We start from the raw sequence: 13,638 nt of genomic DNA, 5'->3' as shown, positions 1-13,638 counted from the left end.
CTGGGCCCTGTTCCTCGGGCGGTTTAACTTCCACCTCACGTTCCGTCCGGGCTCCCTGAACGCCAAGGCTGACTCCCTTTCTCGGCTCCATGCCGCAGAGGAGGAACCCACCACTCCTGACACCATCGTTCCATCCTCCCGGGTCGTTGGAGTGGTCACCCTGGAGATCGAGGCGGTGGTCAGAGCTGCACAGCGCACCCAGCCAGATCCCCGACCGGGGTCCCCCGGCCGTCTCTTCGTCCCGGACGCCGTCAGAACCAAGGTGATGCAGTGGGGCCACGCCAGCCGCTTCGCCTGCCATCCTGGGGCCCTACGCACACTGTCCTTCCTGCGCCGGCGGTTCTGGTGGTCCACCATGGCCGCGAACGTCAGGGAGTTCGTCTCGGCCTGCCCTACCTGCGCTCGCAGCAAGGCATCCCACCGGCCGCCTTCAGGACTGCTGCGGCCTCTACCCGTGCCCGGTCGACCGTGGTCCCACCTCGCCATGGACTTCGTGACCGGCCTTCCCCCGTCCCTAGGCAACACGGTCATCCTCACCATCGTGGACCGCTTCTCCAAGTCCGTGCGGTTGGTAGCTCTGGCAAAGCTACCGACCTCGGCGGAGACGGCGGAGCTACTCACCACCCACGTCTTCCGGCTTTACGGGCTTCCCCAGGATGTGGTTTCCGACCGTGGCCCCCAGTTCACATCCAAGGTGTGGCAGGCCTTCTGTTCAGGGATTGGGGCCACGACCAGCCTCTCCTCCGGCTACCATCCCCAGACCAATGGGCAGGCGGAGAGAGCCAACCAGAGCCTGGAGTCGGCACTCCGCTGCATGTCCTCCCTCCATCCATCCTCCTGGAGCAAGGACCTACCCTGGGTGGAGTACTCCCTGAACGCCATGGTGAATGAAGCCACCGGCCGGTCCCCCTTCGAGTGCTCCTTGGGGTACCAGCCACCCCTGCTTTCTACCCAGGAGGGCGAAGCGTCGGTACCATCAGTCCAGGCACACCTCCTTCGCTGTCGTCGGGTCTGGACCTCCGTACGCTCGGCCTTGCTTCGGGCCACCGCCCGAACTACCCGAAGCGCCAACCGTCGTCGCACTCCAGCTCCGGTGTACCAGGTGGGCCAGAGGGTCTGGCTCTCCACGGCGGATCTCCCCCTCAATGTCCCCTCCCGGAAGTTGGCGTCGAGGTACATCGGCCCCTACGTCATCGACCGGGTCATCAACCCCGCTGCCATCCGGCTGGTCCTCCCTCACTCCCTCCGTCGGATCCACCCGGTGTTCCACGTCTCCCGGGTTAAGCCCCATGTCGCCAGCGACCTGATGCCACCAGCCCCTGCACCGCCCCCTCCTCAGTTGGTGGATGGCCACCCCCAGTGGGCGGTAAGGAGGCTCCTCAGGGCTCGTCGCTGTGGCCGGGGTTTCCAGTACCTGGTGGACTGGGAAGGATATGGCCCAGAGGAACGGAGCTGGATTCCCCGGTCCCAGATCATGTCCCCAGTCCTCCTCAGGGACTTCTATCGGGCCCACCCGGAGGCTCCGGGCCGGTCGCCAGGAGGCTCCCCCTCGGGGGGGGGTCCTGTTACGGCTGGGCCGTCACACACGCCCTCCCCCGCCCCCACAACCCGAGCACAGCGTGCTCTCCGCCGCAGGTGAAGCTCGTTCCCGGTGATTGGAGGGTTATCCAGCCACAGTCAAACCCACACACCTGTCTCCACTCCCCAATCAACCCTCTGGCTACATCTACCCTGGACTCCCTTCAATCATCGTCAGTTCTTCCCTAAGAATGACCTGGCAAGTATCCGCTGTGATTAGTTATGAACTTTGCTCTTGTGCCTATTCTTGTGATTCGTTGATATCTTGTGTACTGGCCTACCGTGGAGACTTACCCTGCTTTCCTGTTCCTCCACAGCCTATGCCAACCACTACCGCCATCCCGCCAGGTTGAAACCCCCAGCCCGCCAGGCTGAAACCTCCGGACTCATCATCTGTGTTTCCACCCACCTGCACTGTAAATAAATACCCTACGGGGCTAACACTATATTCTGCCTCCGGTGTCGTGTCCTTGAGCTCCCTCGCCCCCGTGTCATAACAGTATTATTATGAATTTAGTAGGTAGTATGCAGTATATACTCATTGAGTATGCTAGTACGCTATTCCGAACACAGCCAATGTTTATCGGAGGAGAGAGGATGTGATGTCACCATGCCCTGAGCACTTCCTGTGCCCCCCTGAGACCACGCCCACCACTTCCTTATCATCTGTTGATGTTACCTCGATGGCGTTACCATGGAGATGTAATCTGTCAGAATATATCGACATTTATCCTCAAACTGACTCTAATCAAAGTATGGTTGCTTGCCTCTACCATGGAGAGGCTTCTATCACGCATGTCTGTGTTTTGATGTTTTCTGTTTCTAAATTTGGGCTGGGGTAGGTCGGAAGGACTTAGAGAGGTTGAAGATGCTTTTGACACTCGTTTCTAGGTGATGGGGATTAGTACCGCTCTCCCGCTGGTCTGCGCTAGAGAGGGTCACTAGTTTAAAGACTTCTGCCAGAGAGTCCAAATGTTAGTTCCTGTAAGGGGTGTCCAATGAATCAGATCTTGGTAGGTGTGAAAGTCCTGTGGGGGGATTTGGGGGATGTGGCTAAGTTTCTCAATGGAGTTGTTTAGGTTGTTGAGTCTGGTTTTATGGTTATGAGGTAAATGGACAGAGTAGTTAATTTTAGGGACTAGGATTGTTTCCATTACTTAATTAGCAAATAAAGTAAATTAAACTATTAGAAAGTAAGCTTTACTTACCTATTATTGTGAATATATTTTTTTCAAAGTTGAAAAAGGCCAGGAAAATATGTTTTTAATCGATTTTTGTGGACAGAAATGTCTAAGCTAATTCTTGTGGGAAGGTCTGGAAGAAAGGGATGCTGCATGGCCTCCAGAGAGACATGTGACAAATTCAAACACTGCTATTGGTTCCTTATGGCCCTGCCTCTTTTTCTAAGTATTGCATCATAACTGGGGATGCATTGTGTGAATGTAAAAGGCCAATAATGGCTAGAGGCAACAAGGTGCCATAGATGGTTAAAGACAGTCACGAGCACATGTCTATGTGACCACAGCGCTTTGAGTTGCATTTCATGTACGAAAGGCGCTATATAAATAAAGCTTTACTTACTTTACTTACTTACACAGTCGTGACCACATACTGGCGCAAAGTGCTGCACGAGGCAAGAGACCAGCCTTAGCTAGCTAACTAACAACCACTTTGTACTTCATACATTAGCTAATAGAGTCATCGTTGCTTCTGTAGTCTACAGTTAAAATGCATTGCTTTAGATGTATTAATTACTAACTGGCTAATATTATTGAACATTTAAACATCGCGTTAGAACAGGCGGCCTGTCTAAACTAGCTCGCTAAAATCACAACTGGTGGCAACTGGACTTGAAACCATCTCATGTGGCTCAATTAAAAGCTTATATTCTTTAATTACTTTGACAGTGATTATCTGGCAGCATGTAAGGTCATAAACATCGTGTAGCTAGCTCTATTTCCTCACAGAACGCCTTAGATGTACTTACATAGAAGTGACTTCTTTCAAATCTGATCAACTGTCTGCGATACGAATTGGGTCAGGTGATTTATAGGGCTTCTCACCCCTGAGTATCGCTCCGCACGTCATACAATTCTCCTGTCATTCATTGGTTCACAGAATACTGAATTCTATAAATATGTTATTTATTGAATACACGGGCAGCATTTTCGACTCAAAGGAAGTAAAACAAATGTCTTACTATACACTGTACACATACTCATTGTATAGTTATATAGTAGGCTATACAGTTGGGTAGGAGAGAGAACTACTTTTTGGTAGTATAACGGCGCAGTAATCACTACGACCACGGACATTTCGGGGAGAGCTCTACCTCCCCTTTTCGTAATCAAGTCACATGCGATTTGCTCCAATCTAAAATATGTCCACTAGTTGGTATAGTCCGGTTAATATGTGAAAAAATAGTTCACTTTTTCATAAAAGCACAAAACTTGGTACACTTGTACAGTTTGGGGTGCTGAACATTTTCAGACGTGGAGCCCTCGCAAAAACTCCTCCTAGTGGCCATGGCGGGCATTTTTCTTTCCGCCATAGCCCAATTGTGTATTTTGCTTCATATCTCCTGAACCAAACATGATAACACAGAACAAATGATGTCTACCCCTATGTTTTGAAGGTCAATGATTAAAATGATACCATACACAACATCATGAAGTGTTCAGGTGGCCATGGCGGGCATTTTCCTTTCCGCCATAGCCGAATAATGTATTTTGCTTCATATCTCCTGAACCAAACATGATAACTTAACACTGAACAAATGATGTCTACCCCCATGTTTTGAAGGTCAAGGATTACAATGATACCATACACAACATCATAGTTGATAAGATGAATTACATACTGTATTCATTACAGTAATTGTCACTCAATATTTAATTTAATGTTTTCTTGTGCTACCCGAATTAAGAAATGAAAGTAATAATCAAATTATGTGGAATGTATTTTTTTTTAAATCTTGTTATATGTATTAAGATGTACATTAAACTAGAAGACATGTTTTGATGCTGCTTATGATTGCATTCCGTAGTCCCTCTCTGGTCCGTCTCATCAACATCATTTGTTTTGATGTAGCCAAGATCAATGGGAAATGCCTGTTTTTGTGGAAAAGCACATAACAGAGCTGAACATGGATTCTGGATGGACATACTGCATCTAATTTCCTCTGGATGTTCAAAGGGGAAAGTGAAATGTGTGGTTACTTTGCCCCAGAAATTGATGTTCTGAAGTCAATGTTGTGCTTGTATGAAAGATATGATTTGAATTCACTATGTTGGCTGATAAGGATAATGGAAGGAAGTTTAGACAGTAAAACTACATATACAGTATACTCCCCCTCTCCTTTTCCAAAACCCCCCCCTAAATTATAACTTTTATTCCTAAAACAGACACTCCGTTCTTTGTATCAGACCCAAGCAGCGACTACCGGTTACCACTACGCAGAACATCTGTTACCACTTCGCAGAACATCCGTTACCACTTCACTGAACATCCCTTATCACAGGTAAAGAACCCCTTATCATAGGTAAAGAACTTTTTATCTCAGGCCCTGGCCGGGGTGTACCAGCTGGCCCCAGAGAGGGAGAGAGAGGGAGAGAGAGAGAGAGAGAGAGAGAGAGAGAGAGAGAGGGAGAGAGAGAGAGGGAGAGAGAGAGAGAGAGAGGGAGAGAGGGAGAGAGGGAGAGGGAGAGAGAGAGAAAACAGAGAGAGGAGGATGGGGAGAGAGGGCTCAGGGACGGAGGAGGAGAGACAGGAGTGACAGACAGAGGAGAGACAGGAGTGACAGGAGTTTTGAAATGTTGATTTTCGGCCAACTTTGTAAAAATAAAGATCAGGTAAAGATTGGGTAATACGTAAACGCGTATCAAAACAAATGAAGAAGGATGACACAGAGGAAGGCAATCAAAGGAAACAAGGAGTGAAAGACAGATGGTGCTTCAGCTCAAAGAAAGGAGAAGACTTTGATTGTTTTCCATGTTATGGGCGACAAGAGAAGTTGGGAACGTCAGGAATATGTCTCCTATCGACTCCTATCGCCTTGTGGGAATTCTGATGTGTTTTCTCCCTCTCCAAGGTACAGTAAACAGCAGCTATACATAGATTTGTTTTATTATGTCCTATGACCCTCTTTCTTGCACATAAAGGCAATAGTAATAGATAGTGATTGCAGTGGGGGAAACTCAGTATTTTTTTATCTTCACCTTGACTTTACAAATTAATTCTATTCCTTTACACAACATAACATTGTTATGTGTTTAACATGATCATACTTTACCTCAGTATCTACTGACGATCCGGGTTCCAAAGCTCAATTCTCTCATTGATATGAACATGTGTTAAAGTGAGGCTTACATTAAACAAAGCGACTTACAATCAATACATTTGAATACTAAGCAAGTGAATCATCAATCCACCAGTCGTAGCAGGAAGAGTAATCCAGCTCAGGCCCGGGGCCACTGATAGAAGGAAAAACCTTCTTCTAAACCTAGATTTTTTTTTTTTGGGGACACTGGAGAAACAGAGAAACAGTACAAGGGGGCAATAGAAGTTTTTAGGGACACAGTAGAGGGGAAAAGCGGGTGTCTTCAGGAGACGCAGTGCTGAGGGGCAGAAGATGTCTCAGGAGGAGCAGTTAATAAGGTGTAACCTGAAGAGATGGGTCTTCAGTCTACGACGGAAGATGGGTAGTGACTCTGCAGTTCTGACAGCCGTGGGAAGCTCATTCCACCAGCGGGGAGCCAGTGTTGTGAAGTTGGTGTAGAGGTGGTGAGGCTTATCATCTTACCATCCGAGAGGAGGAACGGGAGTCTCCGTTCCCACACTAGCAGGCTCAGGAACAGCTTCTTCTTCCCTGCAACTGTTCCTCTGCTGAACCCCCCACCACCCTCCCTCCACCCCCCAACAAGAGGAACATGATCTCCCAGTATCAGTGTACCCCCTCCCCCCCCCCATACCTCTACTGGCTGCACACTCAGGACTTCAATTGAACTTTTTTGCACTATACTGCTTGTTTACACATACTGTATTTATTATGGTCATAATTATTCAGTCTCCAATTATACAACTTACATTACATGTAACATACCTCAATACCTATTGCCCTTGTTCAGCTGTACATATCATATTGATATTCTCATCTCATGTATATATTGTACTAATTTATTTATACTCACTGTAATACCTTACACTGTAATATCATGCACTGTCTATGATATCATTGCACTATGCCACTATTTGCATCTGGTTAGATGCCAAACTACACTTCGTTGTCTCAGTACTCTGTACAATGCGATGACAATAAAGTTGAATCTGATCTAATCTTACGTTGTAGAACGCACACATAAGGTTAGTAGAAACTGTTGGACTCTATGTTGTAACACGTGACGTTAGAATTATAAGGTTATTTTTGTCAAAATTTAGTTTCTGATCCATTAGGTGTTTAATAATGCCGTGTGTGGTGTTATTTTTTTAAATGTTGACATTTTTTAGTTAGTAATTAATAAAATACGAAGGTTCCATCTCATAAAGGTTCCATCTCATAAAACACGCTCAATATCTCTCAACTGCCCTAAACAGAGATAGAACCTTATAATTCTAAGCTCACGAACAGCGCCCTCTAGTGGGAAGAGGTAGTCTCAGTTGTGAATGAACCCAAATTATACCATCAATTATATTCTTTTGAGATCTTTTCAAACAACCAAGTCAGGATACACACATGATCAAATGTATAAGCCACATGATGTAGCCAAAAGAACACACATCTTGCGTCACGCAATTGAATGTATGGCTCAGGGAGGCTGGCGGAGGTAGACATCGGAGGACGGAGCTCATTGTAATGTATGGGATGGAATAAGGAACCATTCCCTAATTCCGTTCCATGCATTTCAATGAGCCCCATCCTCCGATGTCTACCTCCACCGGCCTCCACTGCTATGGTTATATGACTTCGTTTTGTAGGTCATTCAAGTTCATGTACAGATATTACTGACGGGAAAGGCATCTTGGTATTACCATGATGGGATTACTCTAGAGAACACAGGGATTACATTGAAGGCCAAGAGAAGGATAGATGAGAAGGTAGTGTATGCTCCCTGCATGCAAACTCCAAAGATGAAGAGCTCCATTGTGCTGGTATTGATCCATTATATTTTAGGGGAGGAATATGAAGCAGATGGAGATTGGATGGTTGGAGGTTGATCAATGGGGATTGAACCATGAAGCGTGTACTGTGTCGTTAGTAAAACAATCCAAGCAGGTCGCATATACACTTTACGATGAATACTGTATGTTTACGTGTAATGTGTAATTGTATGTAAAATAATGTTTGTTTTTCTTCCTTCTCTCCCTCTTCCCCCCTCCCGCTAAAATCACTCCTTTTTCCTTCCCCTCTTCACATCCCTCCATCTTCCATCTTCCTCTCATTTCTGACTGTCTCTCTGTCTCTCTGTCTCCCCTTTGTTTCTCCCCCTAATTCTCATCCTTATCCTACTCATCCCAAACAACATCCTTCTACCCTCCTCCCCTCTCCCACCTCTCCCCCCTCCCCTCTCCCCCTTCTACCCTCCTCCCCCCCTCCCCACCTCTGCCCCCTCCCCCTTCTACCCTCCTCCCCTCTCCCAACTCCCCTACTCCCCCTTCTACCCTCCTCCCCTCTCCCCCTCCCCTACTCCCCCTTCTACCCTCCTCCCCTCTCCCCCCTCCCCTACTCCCCCTCCTCCCCTCCTCCAGAGTGTTCCCACCCCGGGGCCAGGGCTCAGGCGGAGGACAGGCTGTTGAACACTCTCTTCAGCCGCTACAACAAGCTAGCACGGCCCGTGGCTAACACCACTGACGTGGTCAGCGTACGCTTCGGCCTGTCCATCGCTCAGCTCATCGACGTGGTGAGGGACAATGAACCATTGATTTCACTCCTGTGATATTTACATTGTAAATCCTACGTTCCCTTATTATAATAATGATACGTAATTATTATAATAATTACGTTCCCTTATCATAATGAATTAGAATCTGTGGTGCTAATAGTACAGTATGACACTTGAAACATGTGACCTTTCTTTTCAAGGGGTACCATGAATTTGCACTTTATTAGTCATTTAAGACCGTGATCATACAGTACGTATCCCCTTCCAACAGCCAACTCTGTCTCATTGTTCTTTTCCTCCAAGGACGAGAAAAATCAAATGATGACCACAAATGTCTGGGTGAAACAAGTGAGTATCTCTCCATTGAATCATATGGATACTGTCGACAACAGCCGTTTTTGGACAGCGATTTGGTGTCGAGGTTGTCTGTTTGTGTTGCCATACTGTTACTGTTGGTTCTGCTCTTTCAGGAGTGGTACGACTACAAACTGAGGTGGAACCCTAGAGAATATGAAAACATCACGTCCATGAGGATCCCCTCACAGCTCATCTGGAGACCAGACATCGTTCTGTACAACAAGTACGTTTAGGTTTTCACCCCAAAGTGTCATTATTGATCCACTATAGCCCCCAACATCCAGGCTACCCACCACCCTCAAATACATGATAGTATATACATATCAGGGAAGGCTGGTGGAGGTAGCTGATGCCTCAACCGGCCTCCCCTAATAGACAAAAAACATCCAAATACCCTAAATACCGAATGCTGTACATATACATTCCATCCACATACTAACCATGGAGTTAAGATACTCTACCTCTCCATCGGCATACAATCTCACTCCAATCGAATCGTGCTTGTAGCTTGAATGTACAGTACATGTGTGATTCGTTTGGCTCCTGTAGTGGTTTTATATCATGTTATACTGAGAACTGTAAGTCGGGGCGGAATCTAGCACTCAAGGAAGGCCCATTTCCTTCCTGTAAGGTATGAGCCAAGATTTGTGGCGCAGTGAATCATTCTGACTATGGACAGGGCCCATAACTTATGTAATCACAGATTTGTATAATATGATTGGTTCCCAAGAATGGTGACCTCATGACCAAGGACAGTTCTATAAATATGAGTCCCGCCCATCGTTGGGGGCTTTTTGCTTCCTGCTTGCTTCTTGCTGCTGCGCTCATGTAAACATTGGCTTAATAAAAGGCCTCTTTGGAGACAATTGATCTAAGCTCTTTGTGCTTTGTAAGTTCTACTAAATCTATTAAGAATCAATTATATCCACAACACTCCCCTCTCTCTCCTCTCCAGTGCCGACGGTGACTTCACCATCACCCACCTGACCAAGGCCCACCTCTTCCACGACGGCTGGATAAAGTGGGTCCCCCCGGCCATCTACAAGTCCTCCTGCAGCATCGACGTCACCTTCTTCCCCTTCGACCAGCAGAACTGCACCATGAAGTTTGGCTCGTGGACCTACGACAGGGCCAAGATCGACCTGGTCAGCATGGCCAGCAACGTGGACCAGGTGAGTGGGCCAGCCAATGTGTACCAGGGGAGTGGGCCTGCACCGTGGACCAGGTGAATGGGCCAGCCAATGTGTACCAGGGGAGTGGGCCTGCACCGTGGACCAGGTGAGTGACCAGCACCGTGGACCAGGTGAGAATTCTGCTCTTTTCCCCTGTCATTACATTCCAGGCTGTGACGTTGAGGACACTTTGTCTGTTATGGGTCAATATGAACGGAATGCCTTTATCATTTCTCATCTCTCTCTATCTCTCTGTCTCTTGCTTTCTTTCTCTTTTGTCCTCTCTCTCTTTCCCTCCCTCCCTTCCTCTCTCTTTCTCCATCTCTCCCTGCCCCTCTTTCTGGACCGCCAGATGAACTACTGGGAGAGCGGCGAGTGGGTGCTCGTCAGCGCCGTGGCCAACTACAACATCAAGAAGTACGAATGTTGCCACGAGGTCTACTCCGACATCACCTACTCCTTCCTCATCCGGAGGCTCCCTCTCTTCTACACCATCAACCTCATCGTCCCCTGCCTCCTCATCTCCTGCCTGACCGTCCTGGTCTTCTACCTGCCCTCCGACTGCGGCGAGAAGATCACCCTGTGCATTTCCGTCCTCCTCTCCCTGACCGTCTTCCTCCTCCTCATCACCGAGATCATCCCCTCCACCTCGCTGGTGATCCCGCTGATCGGCGAGTACCTCCTCTTCACCATGATCTTCGTCACCCTCTCCATCATCATCACCATCTTCGTGCTCAACGTGCACCACCGCTCGCCGCGCACGCACACCATGCCGCGCTGGGTGCGCGCCGTCTTCCTGGAGGTCGTGCCCGGCGTCCTGTGCATACGGCGTCCTCCGGCCGTGGTCAAAGAGGTCAACGGCGGGAAGCTCGTGGAGATGATGCGCACCAGGGTCGGCCGCGGCGGCGGCGCGGGGGGGGGTGGCGTCTGGGGTAGCGGTGTGTGTTCTGGGCCCGGGGCCGGGGACGAGCCCTACTTCTCCCCCTCCACCTCCTCCTCCGCCACCTCCCCCCAGGGTGCCCCCCAGGACAGCTTGGCCCGTTCGTCCTCTCTCTCCCTGGGTCGGCGCACGGAGACGGGTCTGGGCGGGTCACTCTCCTCCAGCCACAGCCAGTACACCATCCTCCTGGAGGAACCCCCACCACCACCCCACTCCTCCTCCTCCTCCTCCTTCTCTTCCACCCGGCCAGGCTGCTCCACACCGCCTCCTCCTCCTCCCCTCCACCCCCACCTCCATCGCCCCAGGGAGAAGCACCACCACCACCCCCACCCCCACCACCACCACTGCCAGGGCAGGCCTAAGCTCCGTTCCCTCAGTGTGCAGTATGGCCTGGGAGAGAGAGAGAGGCCCCAGAGCTCTGTCTGCGGTCGCTCTCGCAGCATCCAGTACTGCAGCCTGCACGAGGTGGCCTCCAAGGTAATGCATGGATGCTGGTTCAGGACCCCCAGTTTAGAGGTGTGCGTGTGTGTGTGTGTGTGTGGGTGTGGGTGTGTGTGTGTATGAGTATGTGTGCGTATGTGTTGGAGGGTCAGCAAAGGCAGAAGACAAATATCAGCTTGTCCCCCAAAAAATCATACAATACATTTTCATTGTATTTCATCGCAGAGCTTGAACGGTCAAAGCCTCAGTAAGCCACAGCTTCTCTCCCAGAACCAGCCCCACCCCCTGGGGGAGGAGAGGAGGCAGAGCTGTCCTGTCCTGTGTAGGCGTCACACAGGTGGAGGCGGGGGTCCATACCGGGCAGACGTCACCAAGGCTGGAGGCTCCAGCAACTCCGGGGACGCCCAGGGTCTCCTCTCCCTGTCCCCCTCCCTGTGGAAGGCTGTGGAGGGGGTGCAGTACATCGCTGACCACCTCCGAGCCGAGGACATGGACTTCTCTGTAGGTTTTGATTGATTGATTGATTGATTGAGAATGTTTATTTTGGTCAATTCATAATACAGATATTAAACATTAAAAACATTAAAAACATAACAAATGTACACAGTCACAATGCGTAACACCAGGACCAAAAAGGTGTAGGCTGAAGCCATGCCTTATTGCGCCTACCCTTTTTACATGTATGGTTTTTCCCCATGAGTACATAATCAAAACATTGCAACTTTTATAAACAAAATTTCACTTACGCATCTTAACAGAAAACTCAAAAGTACCAAACAAAAAACTATATTAATGCGCCTACCCTTTTTACATTAGGTGGATGAGTGACTGAATAAGAATACAGTATGGTGTAATGTTTTGGAAGCACTACATGCTTTGGAAGAGAAATCAATTATTTCACAACCTTATGGGTTCTGTGCTGTTCTACGTAAAAAAAACAAGTTCTAGTGCGAACGTGGGAGCTGGTGTTAGGGGGGGGCGTGTCTGTAATATTAGTGCTTTTAATTTTAAGGCCAGAATTGTTCAGTGCACCTGACCGCTATTCAGCCCACCTGAGTGCATGCGAGACAGTGCCCCCTAGCCTAGCACTGTGGTAATTTCACCTGTTACTTGCCGACGCAAACTAAACAATACACCTGCGTCCTGCTTCCGTTATATGCCGGCTGAAAATAATATAGAGCCCAATCATTTTTACTGTCTGTATGAAATGTGTATTTAATGATTGACCATCTATGTCACACACACACACACACACTCACACACTCACACACACACACACACACACACACACACACACACACACACACACACAAATACCATAAATGATGCCAGTGAGTTCATGATGTGGCTACCTTTTTCAAGGTCACATGACCACTACACAACAACACACTACAACAGAGTTAAAACCGGTTCACATAATAAGGAAACATTATGATCATAATAACAGAACTAATAATAATCAACATTGTCTTGCTAATTCTCTGACTGGATTGAGACACTGATGTATTGTTGTGTCCGTTGCCTTCCAGGTCAAGCAGGAGTGGAAGTATGTCGCCATGGTGATCGACCGCATCTTCCTCTGTGTGTTCATCTTGGTGTGCATCCTGGGAACCGTCGGCCTCTTCCTGCCTCCCTGGCTGGCTGGAATGATCTAGAAACTCCATTCCTTTACTCAGGACTCAAGTTGTAAAAGACAATCAGGGGGGATGGTGGATTTTATCATATGGGGACAATTTTAGCATCCCCACAGCGTCAGTGACTTGGTAAAAATGTCATTGCATGTGTGCGTGCCCCCTCCCTCGCCCACAGTGTTTTACTCAATATGCGCAAAACTAAATGTTGAAATAGCAGTAATACCACGTTCATTGATAAAATGACATAAGGGATAGAAAGGGGGGATGGCAGTTTTAGAAGGGGGATGATTTTGACTGTTTTTATTTAGGGGGGCCATGCCACCCCCCCTCAACTTGAGTGCTGCCTTTCCTTATCTCTTTGTCTCCTACTGTTCTTCTGCACTGACCTTATAGACCTGAACAGATTAAAACCATCAGCTGAAAGTCGTCCTCCCTCTTGTCTTCTTCTGTCCTGTGTTTCCAGGTCAGTATCGTGAGCTTAGAATTATAAGGTTCTATCTCCGTTTAGGGTCGTTCAGAGATATTGAGCGTCAACGTTGTTACATTCCATTATGTTTTGTGAGATGGAACCTTTGTATTTAGGATATGTAGATAGAGAGAGGAGGACGCTGCTGCTTTAGATCATTGGGACGCACCTG

At 48.3% G+C, this 13,638-nt stretch overlaps 1 protein-coding gene across 1 annotated transcript; it reads left to right on the top strand.

Moving 5' to 3' along the window:
* Positions 1 to 8,345: 8,345 nt before the first annotated feature.
* On the top strand, positions 8,346 to 13,021 carry LOC308171264 (neuronal acetylcholine receptor subunit alpha-4-like; the record flags this gene model as incomplete). Its single annotated transcript, XM_080546103.1, has 8 exons — positions 8,346 to 8,474; positions 8,760 to 8,804; positions 8,927 to 9,036; positions 9,769 to 9,985; positions 10,338 to 11,021; positions 11,373 to 11,402; positions 11,637 to 11,867; positions 12,896 to 13,021. The coding sequence occupies exons 2-8, from the start codon at positions 8,775 to 8,777 to the stop codon at positions 13,019 to 13,021; spliced, it is 1,428 nt and encodes a 475-aa protein (XP_080402229.1). The 5' UTR covers positions 8,346 to 8,474; positions 8,760 to 8,774.
* Positions 13,022 to 13,638: the final 617 nt, after the last annotated feature.

The sequence above is a fragment of the Nansenia antarctica genome (genome assembly GCF_963989245.1).
Source record: "Nansenia antarctica genome assembly, chromosome: 15".
Taxonomy (NCBI): domain Eukaryota; kingdom Metazoa; phylum Chordata; class Actinopteri; order Argentiniformes; family Microstomatidae; genus Nansenia; species Nansenia antarctica.
Note: the sequence above shows the minus strand (reverse complement) of the source record. Positions and strands in the feature narration are given on the sequence as shown.